Source organism: Ruditapes philippinarum, unplaced genomic scaffold (genome assembly GCF_026571515.1).
Source record: "Ruditapes philippinarum isolate M1 unplaced genomic scaffold, ASM2657151v2 ctg6379_1_1_1_1, whole genome shotgun sequence".
In the NCBI taxonomy this organism is placed as follows: Eukaryota; Metazoa; Mollusca; class Bivalvia; order Venerida; family Veneridae; genus Ruditapes; species Ruditapes philippinarum.
The window spans coordinates 36,219-52,611 of record NW_026863411.1 but is presented as its reverse complement, the minus strand read 5'-3'; the positions used below and the strand labels follow the sequence as shown (position 1 = coordinate 52,611).

At 32.9% G+C, this 16,393-nt stretch overlaps 1 protein-coding gene and 1 long non-coding RNA gene across 2 annotated transcripts; one reads left to right on the top strand and one right to left on the bottom strand.

Moving 5' to 3' along the window:
• Nucleotides 1-15: 15 nt before the first annotated feature.
• Nucleotides 16-14,290, top strand: LOC132722053 (CD209 antigen-like protein C). The gene is made up of 6 exons (XM_060706455.1): nt 16-128; nt 1,506-1,594; nt 1,875-1,974; nt 13,042-13,183; nt 13,703-13,801; nt 14,199-14,290. Exons 1-6 carry the CDS (start codon nt 38-40, stop codon nt 14,221-14,223), a joined length of 546 nt encoding a protein of 181 aa, XP_060562438.1. The 5' UTR covers nt 16-37; the 3' UTR covers nt 14,224-14,290.
• On the bottom strand, nt 7,630-9,680 carry LOC132722057 (uncharacterized). Its single transcript, XR_009624569.1, has 3 exons — nt 9,340-9,680; nt 8,474-8,658; nt 7,630-7,825 (listed from the first exon to the last, which is right to left on the bottom strand). It is a non-coding gene; the product is annotated as an uncharacterized LOC132722057 (long non-coding RNA).
• Nucleotides 14,291-16,393: the final 2,103 nt, after the last annotated feature.

Genomic DNA, 16,393 nt, shown 5'->3' with positions numbered 1-16,393 from the left:
ACCCTCGAAGAAGCGTAGATACTGACTTACTTAACGAATGACCCCCCGTTTGATAAGAGTAACCATTAGGAACGCGAAGATGTGGTGGAATATATGTGCTCTACATTTATTATTGACAACGATTTTAGGTTAGTTTTTTAGAGATGCATTTGTGTTACATAATTTGAAGATATATGGCTCATTCGCACTATGGGATAAAATGAGCTTGAATAATGCATAACCATGTAGAAATATGTACATTTGTATTTAGTCAGTCAGCAGTTTTTTATACGCACATATGTAATACTATGTCATACACGTGGACTCGTTACTTCATTCAAGATTCAACTGATGTTTGAAATGCTGCATTGTCAGCAGATAATTATCATTTACTTTAAATGATCTATATAAAAATGCATTGTCACAGTATGTTATATCCATTCGCCCTTCTCCGATTTCTAATTTCAATATGTCTGATAAAAATGTTGAAGGATCATTTTGAATACTCATATACATATAAACACTGTCGACTTAACAAACAAACATGCAACATTAAGTCTTAAAGAATTTGATTTGCATTTGCGTGAATGCTTAAATTTTGTATCAATGTTGGCGTTCTAAATTGTTCAACATTATGCAGGTTTCTTGTTTATCAGGATGACTTAGATTTTATCTATATTTATGCTGATAAGACGCTATATCTTGCCATTATCTTAACCTTTAACCTACTATATTTCTATAATGGATCTGTCCAGCTTTGAATTTAAAACAGTCCATTCACAATTCAAGGGATTTCAATATCAAAATACAAAATTTGAGCTGCCAACAGTATAGAGCCTGGTCAGACTGCACGGATGTGCAGGCTGGTTTAGCTCTATACTGGTGGAAAAGGATGATCACATTGGGTTCCAGCAGGTTAAGGGTTAACATTCACAATTATCTGACCATTATTTGTCAGTGATAAGAAAGGAGAACATTAAAGGAGATAGTCGTGACAAATTTTTACCTGAATAGATTTTTATCACGAGATTTTCGCCATCATGATATATTGAATTATCGATATATAACTTTGTAATGAGTCATTCCAGTTAAATTGGTATACTGAATACAGCTCAATACGGTGCTAGGGAGGCGTTGATAGATTCTACACTTTTTATTATATATCATATACATACTCAATTAGATAGAAGAAACGGAATTCCTATAGAACGTCCAAAATGGTAAAATTGAACATTTTAGAGGTCCAGTTTGATTGCGCCAGTACAAGAACGGTAGAGGTAATTACAAGCCGTCGTCGCTTCCCCCCCCCCCCCCCCCTAGCACCGACTACATGTATATCGGATATAGAAACGTATTGTTTTCTTATTTTCATGAATCTCGGGTGATTTGTTTTACTTTTTTGGCATGAAAGGTGTGACATGTGAGGTAGATAATTGGGATATATTGTTTGAAAGCTCTTTGGAGTTTGGAGACACATTTGTAAATAAAAAATACAGTGGTTTATATACTTTTGTTTCGTTTTTAAGTGGCCAGTGCATGTCCAAACGGCTGGATAACTTTCAACGGGAACTGTTATTCATTTGTGACAACAAAACAGACATGGTTCCATGCCGCGGTAAATAACCATTTAGTTCAGTTAATTTATCTTTAAAAAATATCTCTTTGTAAAATGAATTGATGACCTAATATTATGAATCATAGTAATACATTCTCAATGAAACGCGTTTACCAGTATCGCACGTTTCACCATATTCCTATAAATAAGTAGAATCTGAACATGTAGTGTTAGATCTATAAAAATGCTTTAATTGTTAAATGACCATAAGGAAGATTATACAGTGTCTGTTTTTAAACAATTTGTGTTCTTTTGTGTCACAATATCTTCCATTTTTCAGAAAGCATGCCGAGATCTAGATGCTAAATTAGTTGATGTTAAATCAAAAGACGAAGAAGAATTCCTGAAACGTACCATCAAACATCAGCATGTACATGACAGTAAGACTTTGGTGATTTGAGCCGTGTCTTGACAAAACCAACATAATGTGTTTTCGACGAGCATGGATCCAGAACAGATCAGGATCCATGCTGTTCGCTTACAACTCTATAACAAGTAGAGAAACTGATAGCGAACAGCATGGATCCTGATCAGACTGCGCGGATGCGCAGGCTGGTCGAGATCTGGACCCATGCTGGTCGCAAACCCATTATGTTGGTTTTGTCGTGACGCGGCTCATTTATTTTTAAATTAAAAAGACTGAACAACGTTGAAAGAAGAAATTAAAAAAGGCTGAACCAGGTGGAAATTAAGAGAATCAGGTTAAAAATTTCCAGCTGACAGTAAATGGGAAATTCAATGGGGATCAATTTACTGTAAATTTAAATCAAAGCACTGAAAGTACTGTTGGAAGGAAATTTTCATAGAAATTCCCAATCAATGCGTGTGAATTAAAAACAAAGGAATATGTGCAAGCTTCAATCTGCAGCTAGCTGATTTGATGACGTGAAATGTGACGTCATTGTTTCCGTTTTTGCACTACTCATGTTCAGTGGGCTGATAACTAGTTCTTGGCCCAGGGCCCCAAACCCATAAGTTGTGACACTCAAAATCAGTTGAAATCATAGGCAATTCTGTTACTTATATAATAATAAGTGAATTAATAGATAATACTACTGCATTATGAACACAAAGAACCACTCAGTTTGACCTAAATCGGTCATGACTTATATAACTACTTCATAGTTAATGAAGAGACTTTTTATTTTTAACTCAAGGACAAGAAAAGCTCATCATGTGCTTACATTTGTAAGTTCAATCATAACTAATTGTGTTTTAGTATGAAATTGATGTACATGCTGCTAAAGTCATAGCAAAACAAAGAACAATGATTTAAAATAAACTTTTATTGTCAAAACTTGCATAAAAGTAAAAATATATGTAATATAAAAAATAAATGATTAAATATATGGAGATAATGAAATTTAGTTTGTCAGAAAAAATGTGTAAAAGGAACTCCACTGAGGTTTTTTGACATGATGAGACTGAAATTTATTTTTCTAGATTAATGTACCACTTGATGTATGTTTTGACCACTAATCTTTGAGAAAAATTTCAGATCATTTGCGCACTTCGTTTTTAAAGAATAATTATTCAAATTGTAAAAAAATGACCCAAAATGAAAGCGTTTAAACACATATCACGCAGATCAGGCTGAGAAAAGCATAAAAAAATTGATTTTCAATTTATTTCAAAGTATATTTCTTCACTATCTGTGCATATATTTCTGTATCAAGTGCCCCGGCTCATTTCTGTAGAAATTCAAATGTTATGTTTTAGGCTTTTAAACCTCAATGGAGTGAGTCCCTTTAAATTATTGGTACATATTGAGGTGACACAAGTTATAACAATCTGAATGAAAGAAGCTTTAATGCAAACGGCCAGTAATATAGGAGGTGCTGTTTTAAGGATTTTTTACATACAAGACTGACATAATATACAACAAAATATAGTCAAAAGTAGAATTGTACCCATATGACTTGAATGCCTGCGTTAAGAACAATGCTTATATTGAGTGGGTAATCAAAATATGTACATAATTAGACAAGCCCACTGGCAGCATATATCAAGCCTGTTGCCATTATTCAGAACTGAACCTTAAAGCTTCAGATTGGGGAGAAAGATGTATACATAAGTGAACATTTGTGATAAATGTTATGAAAATCCAGCCATGTATATAGAAATATACTCTCATGTTTTAAGTTATTATTTGACTTTTGATCCAAAGTAGTGACCTTGATCTTTGCAACAGACACCTGATTTTTCATACTACACTCCAACTCACTAAAGACTGTTAAATTTTGTCCAGAGTGAAAATATCTATATATGAAAAATCTTTATAGATTTCAAAAGCATTCAAATATTATCAGTTATAAATCAATTTTTTGCATATGATTTGGTAAGGAATGCATAATGTTGTATAAATTTTGTGGAATGTAACTGAAATCATACTTGACCTGTGTTTTGATATATTGTTGAATATACCAGTTATAAATTGAATCCTTAAAAGGTGTACAAATCTTATTGGTTAGAAACTAAAATTTCAGTGGAAATTTCACATACTGACCGGACTGACAGACAGGGTAACACTTAATGCCCTGTCACCATTCTTTAAATGGCATGGGCATATAAACATAGAACAGGTTAGCTTACAAGAGCATTTCTGTTTTCATATTTTACTAGGTAAAGTACAAAGAAATGATATTGTTATAATTTTATGAGCCATCACATCAAACCGTGATCAATGTAATATGAAGTATGGGAAAATAAGTAATAAGAAGTGCATGTTTAACTAAAACAGAATGTATGATTCAGAGGAACACTGTAAAAAATGTTAAAAAAAAAAACAAAAAAAAAAAAAAACATAAAAAAAGTTGAACATTTGGACTTTCATGAGTTGGCCATGCTAATCTTAGAATAAGAACATAAATAAAATACAACATTATACAAAAGGTAGTACAAAAAATACAATGATCAAAAGTTTGAAAGTGAACACTTGTTGGTAAAATAAACAAGAATTTGTAACAGAGATACCAATGTCCCCCGCCTCAGGGAAGTTTTATATGAAGCAAAAAATTGTGCTATTTCAAAAGATTGAGGCAGGGATCTAAGGATTTTCAGTCCAAAATTATGATCAATGCTAGATCTGCAAATGCAACAATAAATTTATCAAAGAAATAAAATGAAATACTGAATTTCAAAATATATCATGTTAAGCTTTGCAGGGATTTTTTGGCTTATTTTATAGCCGTTATTGGGACATATTCCCAATTGAAAATAGTATATTATTTTCCCAATCCAAAGGAAAATATTCCCAATTGAAAGTTACAAAAATATAAATATTGAATAAAGAATTCTAAAATCTATGAAAATAAGGGCTTCTTTACTGTAATAGTGTTTAAATGTTTGAAGAAGCCATCCTAGGCAGTGATTGCTTGCATACATTTAATCACTGCAAACTTTCAGTCATGCATTTTTTCCCAATTTTAACAAAATATCGCTGAAATTTCCAGTTGCATGGGTATGGGTTATGTTCCCAAAATCCTGGAAAAAATCCCTGCTTTGACCTCTAAGTGTGACCTTGACCTTGGAGGTAGGGGTGCAGGTGTTGTGCATGACATATCATCTTATCATTGTGACTATTTGTGCCAAGTATTTTCCAAATCCCTTCATCTATGAAGAAGTTATGGACGGGGCATAAAATATACCATATAACAGACTTTGTTACCTTTATACCTCTAAGTGTTACCTTGACCTTGGAGGCAGGGGTGCAGGTGTTGTAATTGACATATCGTCTTATTATTGTGACTATTTGTGCCAAGTTATTTCAAAATCCCTTGAACTATGAAGAAGTTCTACATTGGACACAATATATACCCTTTAAAAGACTATGTTAATTTTTTACCTCGAAATGTGACCCTGACCTTGGAGGTAGGGATGCAGGTGTTGCCCATGACACATTGTCTTATTATAGTGAATATTTGTGCCAAGTGTTTTCAAAATCCTTTGATGTACAAAAAAAGTTATGGACCGGACAAAAAAATACCCTATAACAGGCTATGTTAATCTTAGACCTCCAAGTGTGACCTTGACCTTGTAGGTTGGTGACCGATTGTTGCGCATGACACATCATCTCATTGTTGTGAACAATTGTGGCAAGTATTTACAAAATCCCTTTAAAGATAAGAAAGGTATAGACTGGACACGAGATATACCCTCAAATGGACAATGTTGACCTTGAATGAGCAAGTGTGACCTTGACCCTGAAGGTAGGGGTCTGGTTGTTGCACATCATCGTCTTATTATAACAAACATTTGTGCCAAGTTATTTCAAATTCCTTCAATAAATGACAAAGTTATGGACCGGACACGAAATATACCCTGTAACACACTATGCTAATATTTGACCTCCAAGTGTGACCTTGACCTTGGAGGCAGGTGACCTGTTGTTGAGCATGACACATCTTCTCATTATTGTGAGCAATTGTGGCAAGTATTTACAAAATCCCTTTAGAGATAGGAAAGTTATAGACCGGACACGAGATATACTCTCAAATAGACAAGTTGACCTTGAATGAGCAAGTGCGACCTTGACCCTGGAGGTAGAGGTCTGGTTGTTGACATGACTCACTTTAAACCCCAGGGCTTTTATTTGACCAAACTTGTAAGACACCCGTTAGAAGATGTTTCATGATGTTAAGTTTTTACTACACACATATAATGTAAAACAAAGACCTCTGCACCACCCCCCACCCCGGCATGGCCAATTTTTATACACGGGCTTAAATTTGAACAAACTTGGTCGACACCATAATATGTTTCATGCTAAACATCTAGGCTCTAGCTCATTGGGTTTTTTAAAAGAGGATTTTTTAAGTTTTTACTATACACAAATAGTTGGTTTATACAAATTTATTTTAGTTCGATTGTGTTGGAAGCTATAAGCTTATTAAAACACTCGAATCCGTTCCTGGAACCAACCAGTACTAAGCATTGAATGTAAAGTCTCTTGCTCAAGGAAACAACGGCTGCCCCTGACAGGGTTTGAACCCACGCGGTCAGCAATCCTTAGATAACTTGTCCGACGCATTAACCACTCGGCCACGCCGCCGCCACACAAATAGTTAAAAACAATGAAACCCCTGGGGCGGGGCCAGTTTTGACCCCAGGGCTTTTATTTGAACAAACCTTGTACACACTTACCAGAACATGTTTCATGCTTAATATCTAAACTCTAGCTATTTGGGTTTTTTCAAAGAAGGTTTTTAAGTTTTTGCTATACACATAAAAGGAAAATCAATGACCCCCGGGGAGGGGCCAATTTTGACCCCAGGGCTTTTATTTGAACAAACTTTGTAGACACTTACCAGAAGATGTTTCATGCTTAATATCTAAACTCTAGCTATTTTGGTTCTTTAAAAGAAGATTTTTAAGTTTTTACTATATGCATATAGGGAAATTCAATGACCCCCTGGGGCGGGGCCAATTTTGACCCCCAGGGCTTTTATTTGAACAAACTTGGTAGACACTCACTAGAAGATGTTTCATACCTTTAAAAGAAGATACTTTGTCTAAGCTCTAGCTCTTTGGTTTCTTTAAAAGAAGATACTTTAATTTTTTTTCTTTTGGTTGCCTTGGCAACCAGCATTCTATGAACAATATTTAGAGGTGACCACCAAAGAAACATTCCTGTGAAGTTTGGATGAAATTGGCTTAGTGGTTTATGAGGAGATGTCATTTAAAGTAAAGTTTACAGACGGACGCCAGACGAAAAGCGACCAAAACAGCTCACCCTGTCACTTTGTGACTGGTGAGCTAAAAATAGTTAAGTGATCTTATTTTCCTGGTGAAAAACTGGTGGCTCAATAAAGTTCTATACATATTATGACAATAGTTTAAGCCTATTTTAGCATTCGGCACGATATGGCCATTTATGTGTTGACGTGCCGTAAAATCCAAACAAACAAACATATTATGATATTTCAAATATTGGAAAGTTATCTCTAGTTCTTGGTGAAAGACTGGCGACTAGTTTTCTCCTCAATGTCATTTCTTTTTCTAATTAGATTAACTCATGGTACTATATTCATGAGGCTTTTGACATCACATCTAAGAACTCATTATCCAACATTGCAAAGGGCAGGCAGTCTCCTGGTATTCCAATTTCTTTTAAGTTTTATAAAACCACAATATTTCTATTTCTTTAGTGTTTCCGACATGAAGACACATCTACATGTATCTTTCCTTATCACTCCTGCTTTTACTGTTCTATCATATAAGCGCCTCTGTTTCCTGAAATATTTGTTTAGAAAAAGTTAATTGCAAAGTTAAAATTTTACTTGTAAACCCTTGCCGAGCTCGAACTTACAGCAGTGAAAGGCTTAAAGGTTTAAAGTCAAGAAACTAAACCAATCAGTCACAGACACCCCAAGTATTTTATTTGCTAAGCAGCAATTTTTTCAAAATTATTTAAATTTCATAAATGTGAGTGATTCTGATAAGCTATAGACAGCTAAGTGATGTAAGATGATCATATATGTCAGATATGTCGGAGTGCTAACACTGCTAACTGTGAATATTCAATATTTTAATGTGAATTGTCCTGAGGTAAAAAGGAAAAGAAAGCTGAATTCCTAAATACATGTTACATGTCACAATTGTTCTTGCTATTAATTTTGTTCCTAATTTCTTGTATAAGATATTTAAATACACTGTAATTCTTTTTTATAAATTTGGCTTTTTGTGACAATAGTCTATCCAGTGACCGAAGCTCACTGACTTAAAATAAACTGTCCTGTGTCAGCCTTTAAACAAGTCAAGAAAAAAAGACATACCTCAATCTAATAACCAGTTTTTTCCTTCGGAAAACCTGGTTAAAAAGCTATTAGAATATAATAATTAAGAAATATCATATACAAATACTTCTAAATAATCATGTACCTCTTCCTTAAAAGCCCATGCTATTGAAAGAAACATTTTTTCCATTTGTTCACTTCAAGGTTAGTCAGATTGACAGTCTCACATTTTAGCCTTTATCTCTCGTGATTTCATTGTCATTGACCCTAAAGCATCCTTAAAATCGATATCCTGCTGTTCACATTCATAAATCTGACATGTAGGCCGAACTTCGGAAACATAAAATATTATTATTATTAGATATACATATAGTATCCCAATAATTATGTTAGTTGATATCAAATCAATAATTTAAGCAGTCTTCGAAATCAGCAGTAGTCCGAGAGCCCGACTACTAAATTTCTCCTCGGGCTATCAACTTTTCACAGTAACAAGCCCGACCAGGCTACTGTATTTTCAGAGGCAATATAAACAAGTGTTTTGAACAAATGAATCGTGCTAGTGAAAAGTCTTTTGGACAAGTGAATATTCCAATCTAGTTGTCTGACCAGCCTAGTCGATTCAAATCCTAATTTCTTACACTGTTTAAGAAACAATTTGTTCAAAATTATCCAAGCATAAAGATTTTTATAGTATACTATAGTAATTATAGTGTATATACAGTATGTATTAAATGTCTTTACTATCTACTAGTACTATACTGTCCTGAAATTTCAAGAAAACAACTATCTTTAAAATCCATATTCTCAGAAGTTGCAAAACCAAGTGAATGAAATTGCTCTGGGTTTGTATTATTCTGTACAACTTCTGATCACAAAAGCTTCAAGGACATTTATGAGTGAGTCAGGTCCTATCCTGAAAGATAGCTGTTCAAGTTTGAAGACAATCCATTCAAAAATAACAAAGTTATAGCCACTTGTAGCAAAAATCAAGAAAATTTAGACATTTACCTTGAATGTTAATATGGTGGTCAAGTTAATTTAGTTTAGTCTGGTCTATTTGAAGGGTTGTTGTGGCCAAGTATGAAGACAATACACCAAGATCTGAAAAAGTTATGAACAAGGTTAAAGTTTGATGACAGCAATGGGAAAGCCGTCATGACTAAAAATATATTTAATAATTTTGGCCCTAATGCAAACTGAAAATTCTAGCCTATAAACACTGTTGAGACTAGCTGTTCAGCATTTTTTCAATAATAAATAAATGCAATGATAAAGTCGGTAACTTGCAAGTCTTCTAACATTTTTACAAAGAATGAACATATATATATTTTTTCCTAATAATTCTACAATGATGTTCATTCATTTATATTATAACAAGATATCGGAAAGATTATAGATATATCCGAAATGAATTGGCCCGTGGACTTTAATGTCAATCATAGAGCTCTTATGCAAAATGTAATGGTAAGCAAACATCCAGCATGAAATTTTCAAGTAGCCACAAGTTAAATAAAATTATTAAAAATACTTTATCATGATTCAATTTCTGCTGGAAATTGACCCACATGTTTTATTACAAATTTATTACATCAATATTGTCCATAGAAATAATAAATTAATTTTCCGTCTCTTTCTCTTTGCGCTTTCACACAGATTTGAATTATTCAAGTCCATGATTTTCAGAAGGAAAAAATCTTCTGATCATCAAACACTAAAAATTACTATACAAACTGCAAATTGTAGTCTGTGCGAAAGGCTGTCTGTCCTCGGACCTCGCCAAATAAAAATCAAGAGGGCCAAGATAAATTTTGATACAGTTATCGAATATCAATTGTTCACAACAGTTAAATATATTATATTATAAACTTATTTCTATGTTAATAGATAGTCTATATACAATAGAAATGAAAAAGCAAATCCTACACAACAGTCAACACTGTAAATTCGAATCAGGGTCAGCTCGGCCCTTAAACGTACTTGGCCCTCGAGTCAGCTCGGCCGTATTCCAACTCAGCACGGGTCAACTCGGCCCATAATTATATATTACTGGTAATGATTACTTTTCTTACTTTTGATATGTTTTCATCATAACTTTCATGGTTTAACATTTTCACACAAACAGACAAATGAGACATCTACTCAAGGATATTGAAAAGTTTTATTGATGAAAGTACCAATTTGTATGTGAATTTGTAGAGAAAGAAAGAATTTACAATTTAAACGCATTTTATGCTACTCCAGATTTTTGGTAAAAAATATCGTTAAAAAGGCATTTGTCATAGATTTCTATTAAAAAACAAACAGTATTAAATACAATAAAATTCATTGTCACAAAAATTCAATCTAAAAACTCTATTTATTGATCAATATTTAACATATATTGTCTTGATATCTCTTCTTAAGATAATTATTTATCTTAAAGATAATTTCAAACAATATGTTATTAAGGTAGACCATGGGTAATGCATTACCTCCACTTTGAAGAGTATTTAAATAGGCTAGAATCGCTTGTAAACTACATTGAAATTGAGGGGCGTGGGTTCAATCCCCAGAAGGGGCAATTTTTTTTCTTTCTTTTTTTTTCTTTTTAACATTATTTATGTATCTCTCTGATCCCTTATGGAAGAAAAAAAGTTTGATTTAAATTATATAATTATTTTAGGGTTTTTTTTTGCTAAATAATGCCAAAATTTACAGCAAATATGATTACAGATATTTTCAAAGTTCGATAAAATAAAATCTACACGGTAAAAGTATTTTATATTTCGCATGATCAACTAATATACCTTTGTGAAAATTTAGGCAAACTTTGAAAACAGACCCTCATTTCGATAAATTTTAGGAATATTTTGAATAAGGCATTTTAGATAGGGAAATGGTAAAATTAGTGTTAAAAGTGGGTGGGGTAGGGTAACATTATTATACGTATTAAGAACATTTTGTTTAGAAACAAACATTTTGCTTGTGTAATGTGTTACCTGAATGTTGTTATTTGTTTCTTAACAATGAGCAATAGAAAAACATTTTTATAATGATGATATTACAGATTATTTACAGTTTCCTCATTTCTGAAAATAAGCCCTTCTAATGGCAAAGTCTTAGTTCAGAAATATATCCATAACTCATAAACAACACGGTAAATTTTATTTAAATTTTGCATACAGGTGACCTTGAAGACATATAACTGTCCTATGTTGTCAATTTTACAGTTCCTTATGGTGCCCATTACCCATGGTCTACCTTAACTAAACAATCTATATCCTAATATATGGTTTTAATAGAGGACCGAGTTGACCTGTCCCGAGTTGGTATAGGGCCGAGTTTACCTGTAAATTCAATAATGTAAACAATCCTTGACCTAATTTCGTTTGTCTAACAAATTAACATCTGCAAACACAAAACGATTTTGAACAAAGAAATAAAAGCATTTCCACAAACCTTTACGATATTATTCATCAGCAAATCTATGTCTTGGATGGAGAAATCTGAAAAACACGAACGTTATTCCGTCGATGGTCCGAACAATGGCGGGTGTGCCCTACTTATTCGTCAAAACCAAGTTTTACCAAATTGCATCCGTTAAACTCAGAAAACTTTTGAAAGACTTGTATTGGAATCTTGTTTTTTATTATTTATATAATAACATTTTTGTTTCAAACGCTTTGATTCTATGATAGTTTGCGCACAGTGTCTGTGAGTTTGCGAACCATTTTTTGCGAAAATAGTACGCCTTTTTAAGGCCACATATTGTATCCATTGTTTCCCCTTGAGTTATCGACGTAAAAAAATCAGCGGTGGCATAAAATGCTATTCAATAAATTGCTAAATATATACAATAAATACTTTCATTTCCCTTCGGTTGACTTATATGTGAACTTTTCAGCATCTCTGCTACAAAATTACACCTTATTTATATTCAATTTATTGTACATAGGTACATGGACACATGGACATGGCCTAATGCGTAATAATACTGATGTTTTTTTTTCGTACACGTTTAAGATTATGTTCCATTGATGTAAGCTAACATTGAATATCATCATTTCAAGTTTTTTTGAACATCAGCTTTTTCTTCAAGTCATCCACGTTTGAAAGTATACATATAGTTCTGCTGCACTACTTTCTTGGTCGCATTAACTACTTATTTTCTATTGAGCTTAAACAGAATGCAATTAGGTGTTGTTCGTTCTTTTTAATATAGGCAGACCGATACTATAGAAAGGAAATTTTTTTTTGAAAAAATTTCCTTCCAAAAATAAAAATAAATATTGTTTCTTTATCGCTATGAAATTTTAGAATATATATAGTTTGACCTCTACGTACAGAGGGGCCCTGTTTAGAGCAATCACTAATTTACACAAATGGAATCATCTTATCCATGGTAATACATGTACTTCATAATAGATTTAAACTCCGTAGAGCAACACGTCTCAGCACCAACCAAAGTATTTGTCTGTTAAAGGTATTGTTCTGTAGAGTTTGTACTATAGTGTGAGCCATTGCCAGATAAGTATTAACTCTCTATTGACTGGACGTAGAGAAAATATTCAAGTGTGCCTAAGATCACTTAATTTGTTTAGATGATTTATGATGAGAACAAAGTTCCAGAAATATGATCATCGATAAGCTTTACAAGTCATTACTAAAAGAAACACATGTACTTAAACCAAAATTTTCAATTTAAACAAGGAACTCGTTGTCACATTTCAGATCCTCAGACTATTGGTTACTGGACCAGCGGAAATGACCTTGCCGTTGAAGGAACATGGGTTTGGGGTTATCCGGAAGGTATACCAATGACTACGACTGACTGGTTCCGAGGGGAACCAAACAATCACTGGTACGACGGCAGGTTAGTTCAAACTTTTCAAAACGTATTTTTGATAAAAGATTACACTGCGATTTTATCCGTTGTTTTAAATGATTTGTGAAAACCTAGACCTAACTTTTTGTAATGCTCGGGATCCCATTGCAGTATGTGATGCAATTTTTTTCCCAGCTTGAAGAATATTTTGTTTTCTATTTTTCGCAGAATCGATTTCGATCTATTTCTTTGAAATGAAAATAATTTCTTCTCTCACTGCGTATATGTAGCCTTACGACATATAAAACGTTTATTTTTAATATATTATATATATTATAAAAAGGATTTTTGTTTAAACATCGCAATTTTGATTTTCATATTCGGCTTTTTAAATTTTAAAGCAAATTATTTATATCATTAATTTTAGTTCGAGTTTTTTTGTACGTGTCATGTAGCACACATTAATTCGTTCAAACTGTTTGCTTGTGTCTGATTACGTCTTACTCTCTCTAAACAGCATTTCCTTATACAGTGATAAGACATATAGTTAAAGGATATATATTTCAGGGAGGAAGACTGTGTTGCACTCTGGGGTCATGATTCCCATGCTTACCAGTGGAATGACCAACCTTGTGACATACAGGACTTCTATATCTGTAAAGCAGCGTAAGTAAAAGCTCACAACAAAAATCTGGCTCGGTTTTATAATAAATGATAAACGACTATTGGCCATCCCAACTTCAAGGTTGTTAACTGAATTTAGAGTCTTGACAAGTATAATGCAATAAATATATTAGCTTCCTTTGTATCTAACAGCGTTCGTTTAATTTGTTAAAATGAAGACTTGTACTCGGATATGTATTTATTTACATTTTACAAAGATAGCTCAAAGTTGATATACACATAAACATGTTGTATAAATTATTCAGATTAATATACGACCTCGGCGTTACGATAATAATATATTGCAATTTCTAGTTTATCAACTATCAAGTGTTCTACTTGGAAGAATGTTTTGTTATTAACGAAAGGATATAATAATATCAAATTCATTATTTTTCAGAGATGATGTTGACGTCATTGGATAATGAGAGAATTAAACGATTTCGTATGCACTTTTCTTTTCAAGCTTTCGAATTAAAGAAGTGATTGCAAGTGTTGGTTTGTTATTTATAATTGACTGTCAAACTTGAAAAAAAAATACTGCAAATTTGTTGTTCTTTATTGCCAGCATAGACTAGCTCTTTTTCAAGACAGCATAATTACACTATATTGATAGCGGCGTGAAGTGTTTTACACAAATCTTACAATTTCTCCATAACTTATGTAGTAAATTCTTATTATAGAAAACTCTTTGAAGTCCTGAAAAATAAAATGAATACATGTACTATTTTTCCCCACAAAATAATCCTGGTTTCAGCTTTGTAAACTACAAAAAGCCGAATTCGTGTACATTATACTCGTATTTTCCTTGGTTTCTCGCGTAATATATTCAAAATAATGGTTTGATAAAAAATTCCTTTCTTTGGTATATTATAATTTGACGAGCGTAACACCTTCTACATAAAACTAACAGAGCCAAAGCTCTGTGGTTCGAGCTACATGGCGTGACGGTATGAGCCTAACGGTCACTGAGAAATTCATCGGGCTTACATCTGTAAGTCCATTACGATCATTCGTTGCAGGTGCACGCAGTAATCGGAGACCATGATGGACACATGTAAATATAAAATGTCATTTTAATGAGTCTCACTTTTCAGCTGTATATTTTATATTGATAGATCTTAAACTTTTTTTTGATATATAGCCGCAGTCTAATTTTTTTACTGGCAACCCAGCAGGACAGTATGAAAAGAGGGACTAAGGAAATTGTACATGAACCCCCCCCCCCCACTATAACTTAGTAGTCGGGACATAAAATCAACATCAAATTTTCCAAATGTTGACATCTTGATTTCTCCAAATATTAAAAATCTCATTGTTTTATATCCTAAAGTATGCTTAAAGGAAAATAAATACAAGCAAAACCCCAGATGCACAAATACACATCCTGACCAACACCTGTAAAGATTCATGACTCCAGGTCAAATACTTTTTGCGCTATGCACCACTTCAAATTTATCCTAAGTCAGCGAAAAAGTTTGTTTTCTCTGGCTCTAGCACTTTCAGAGCTACATGTGGCACAACATGATAATGCAAAACAGACATGCAACCAAATTGGGATAAAGGGCCATTTTTATTGTTAATTTCTTCTGTTTATCAGAGGACCATTGGCCACTACCTCTAGTGTAATGAAATGAACTCTTGTTAGATTTATGTTTACAGTAATTAGATGGCCCACAATCCCTATCTGGTAGTGTGATCGGAGTGACGGGACAAGTCCCCCTCCCCTCCCCCTAGAATGGGGGCATAAGGAAATAGAATGTCAACTTTTCTGCATTTTCTGATGGGAGGAATTCATGCGTAATATTCAAATGTCGCTGCACATAAATAAGAAGAATGGAAAAAAGAAAGAGAGGAATATTTTTCTAAGAACAAATACATTTATTGATGAAATTGAATATATAACAGATGTCTCTACATTATTAAATATAATTTTCCACTTGAGCAGACCGCTGTGAAAATGTTTAAAAAACAAAAAAAATGTAATTTTGACATTTTCAATACAATTCTATTCCAAAATACTTTGTTGTTGTTGTTGTTGTTTTTTTTTTTAAATTAAATTTGCGTTCTGTTTTTTTCTGTTTTTTTTTAACTTGCTATTTCTATAGTTAATTAATGTTACACAGTCTTTAAAAATATTTGAAAATATTAATTTAACCTATACAAATGCTAACAATAAATATTAATGCACTGAAATATTTTGTAAACAATTCACTGCTGTCTACTAAACATTTTATGTTTATGTTTTAATATTTCGTTTGAATACACCATTCACATACTATTCCATCTGTGACTCATGCACTGCATGCCCCTTTCCAAACATGGTTAATTTGGTATAACTTTATTTCAGAAAAAGCGAAATAATTTAACTAATATAAAATATATTCCACAGTTGAAGTTTGCTCTTATAATATTTTAACAAAGTATTTATTTCTCATGTATTGAATACTATCAACACCACAAATAGTCGATAAGAACATTGTAGTTTTTTTTTCTCAATGATTTTTCTTATGTAAAAATATACAAATCTAAACTTTACATTTTATTCCCTGACACTTAATACAATTAAAACATGTATAAAACAAAAAAAATTGG

Bases quoted from the DNA above. Each gene is read 5' to 3' on its own strand.
- LOC132722053 (XM_060706455.1), top strand. From the start codon at position 38: ATGACCCCCCGTTTGATAAGAGTAACCATTAGGAACGCGAAGATGTGG. The intron at 1,595-1,874 runs GTAAATAACCAT...TCCATTTTTCAG, and splicing joins AGACATGGTTCCATGCCGCG to AAAGCATGCCGAGATCTAGA. The intron at 13,802-14,198 runs GTAAGTAAAAGC...ATTATTTTTCAG, and splicing joins TTCTATATCTGTAAAGCAGC to AGATGATGTTGACGTCATTG.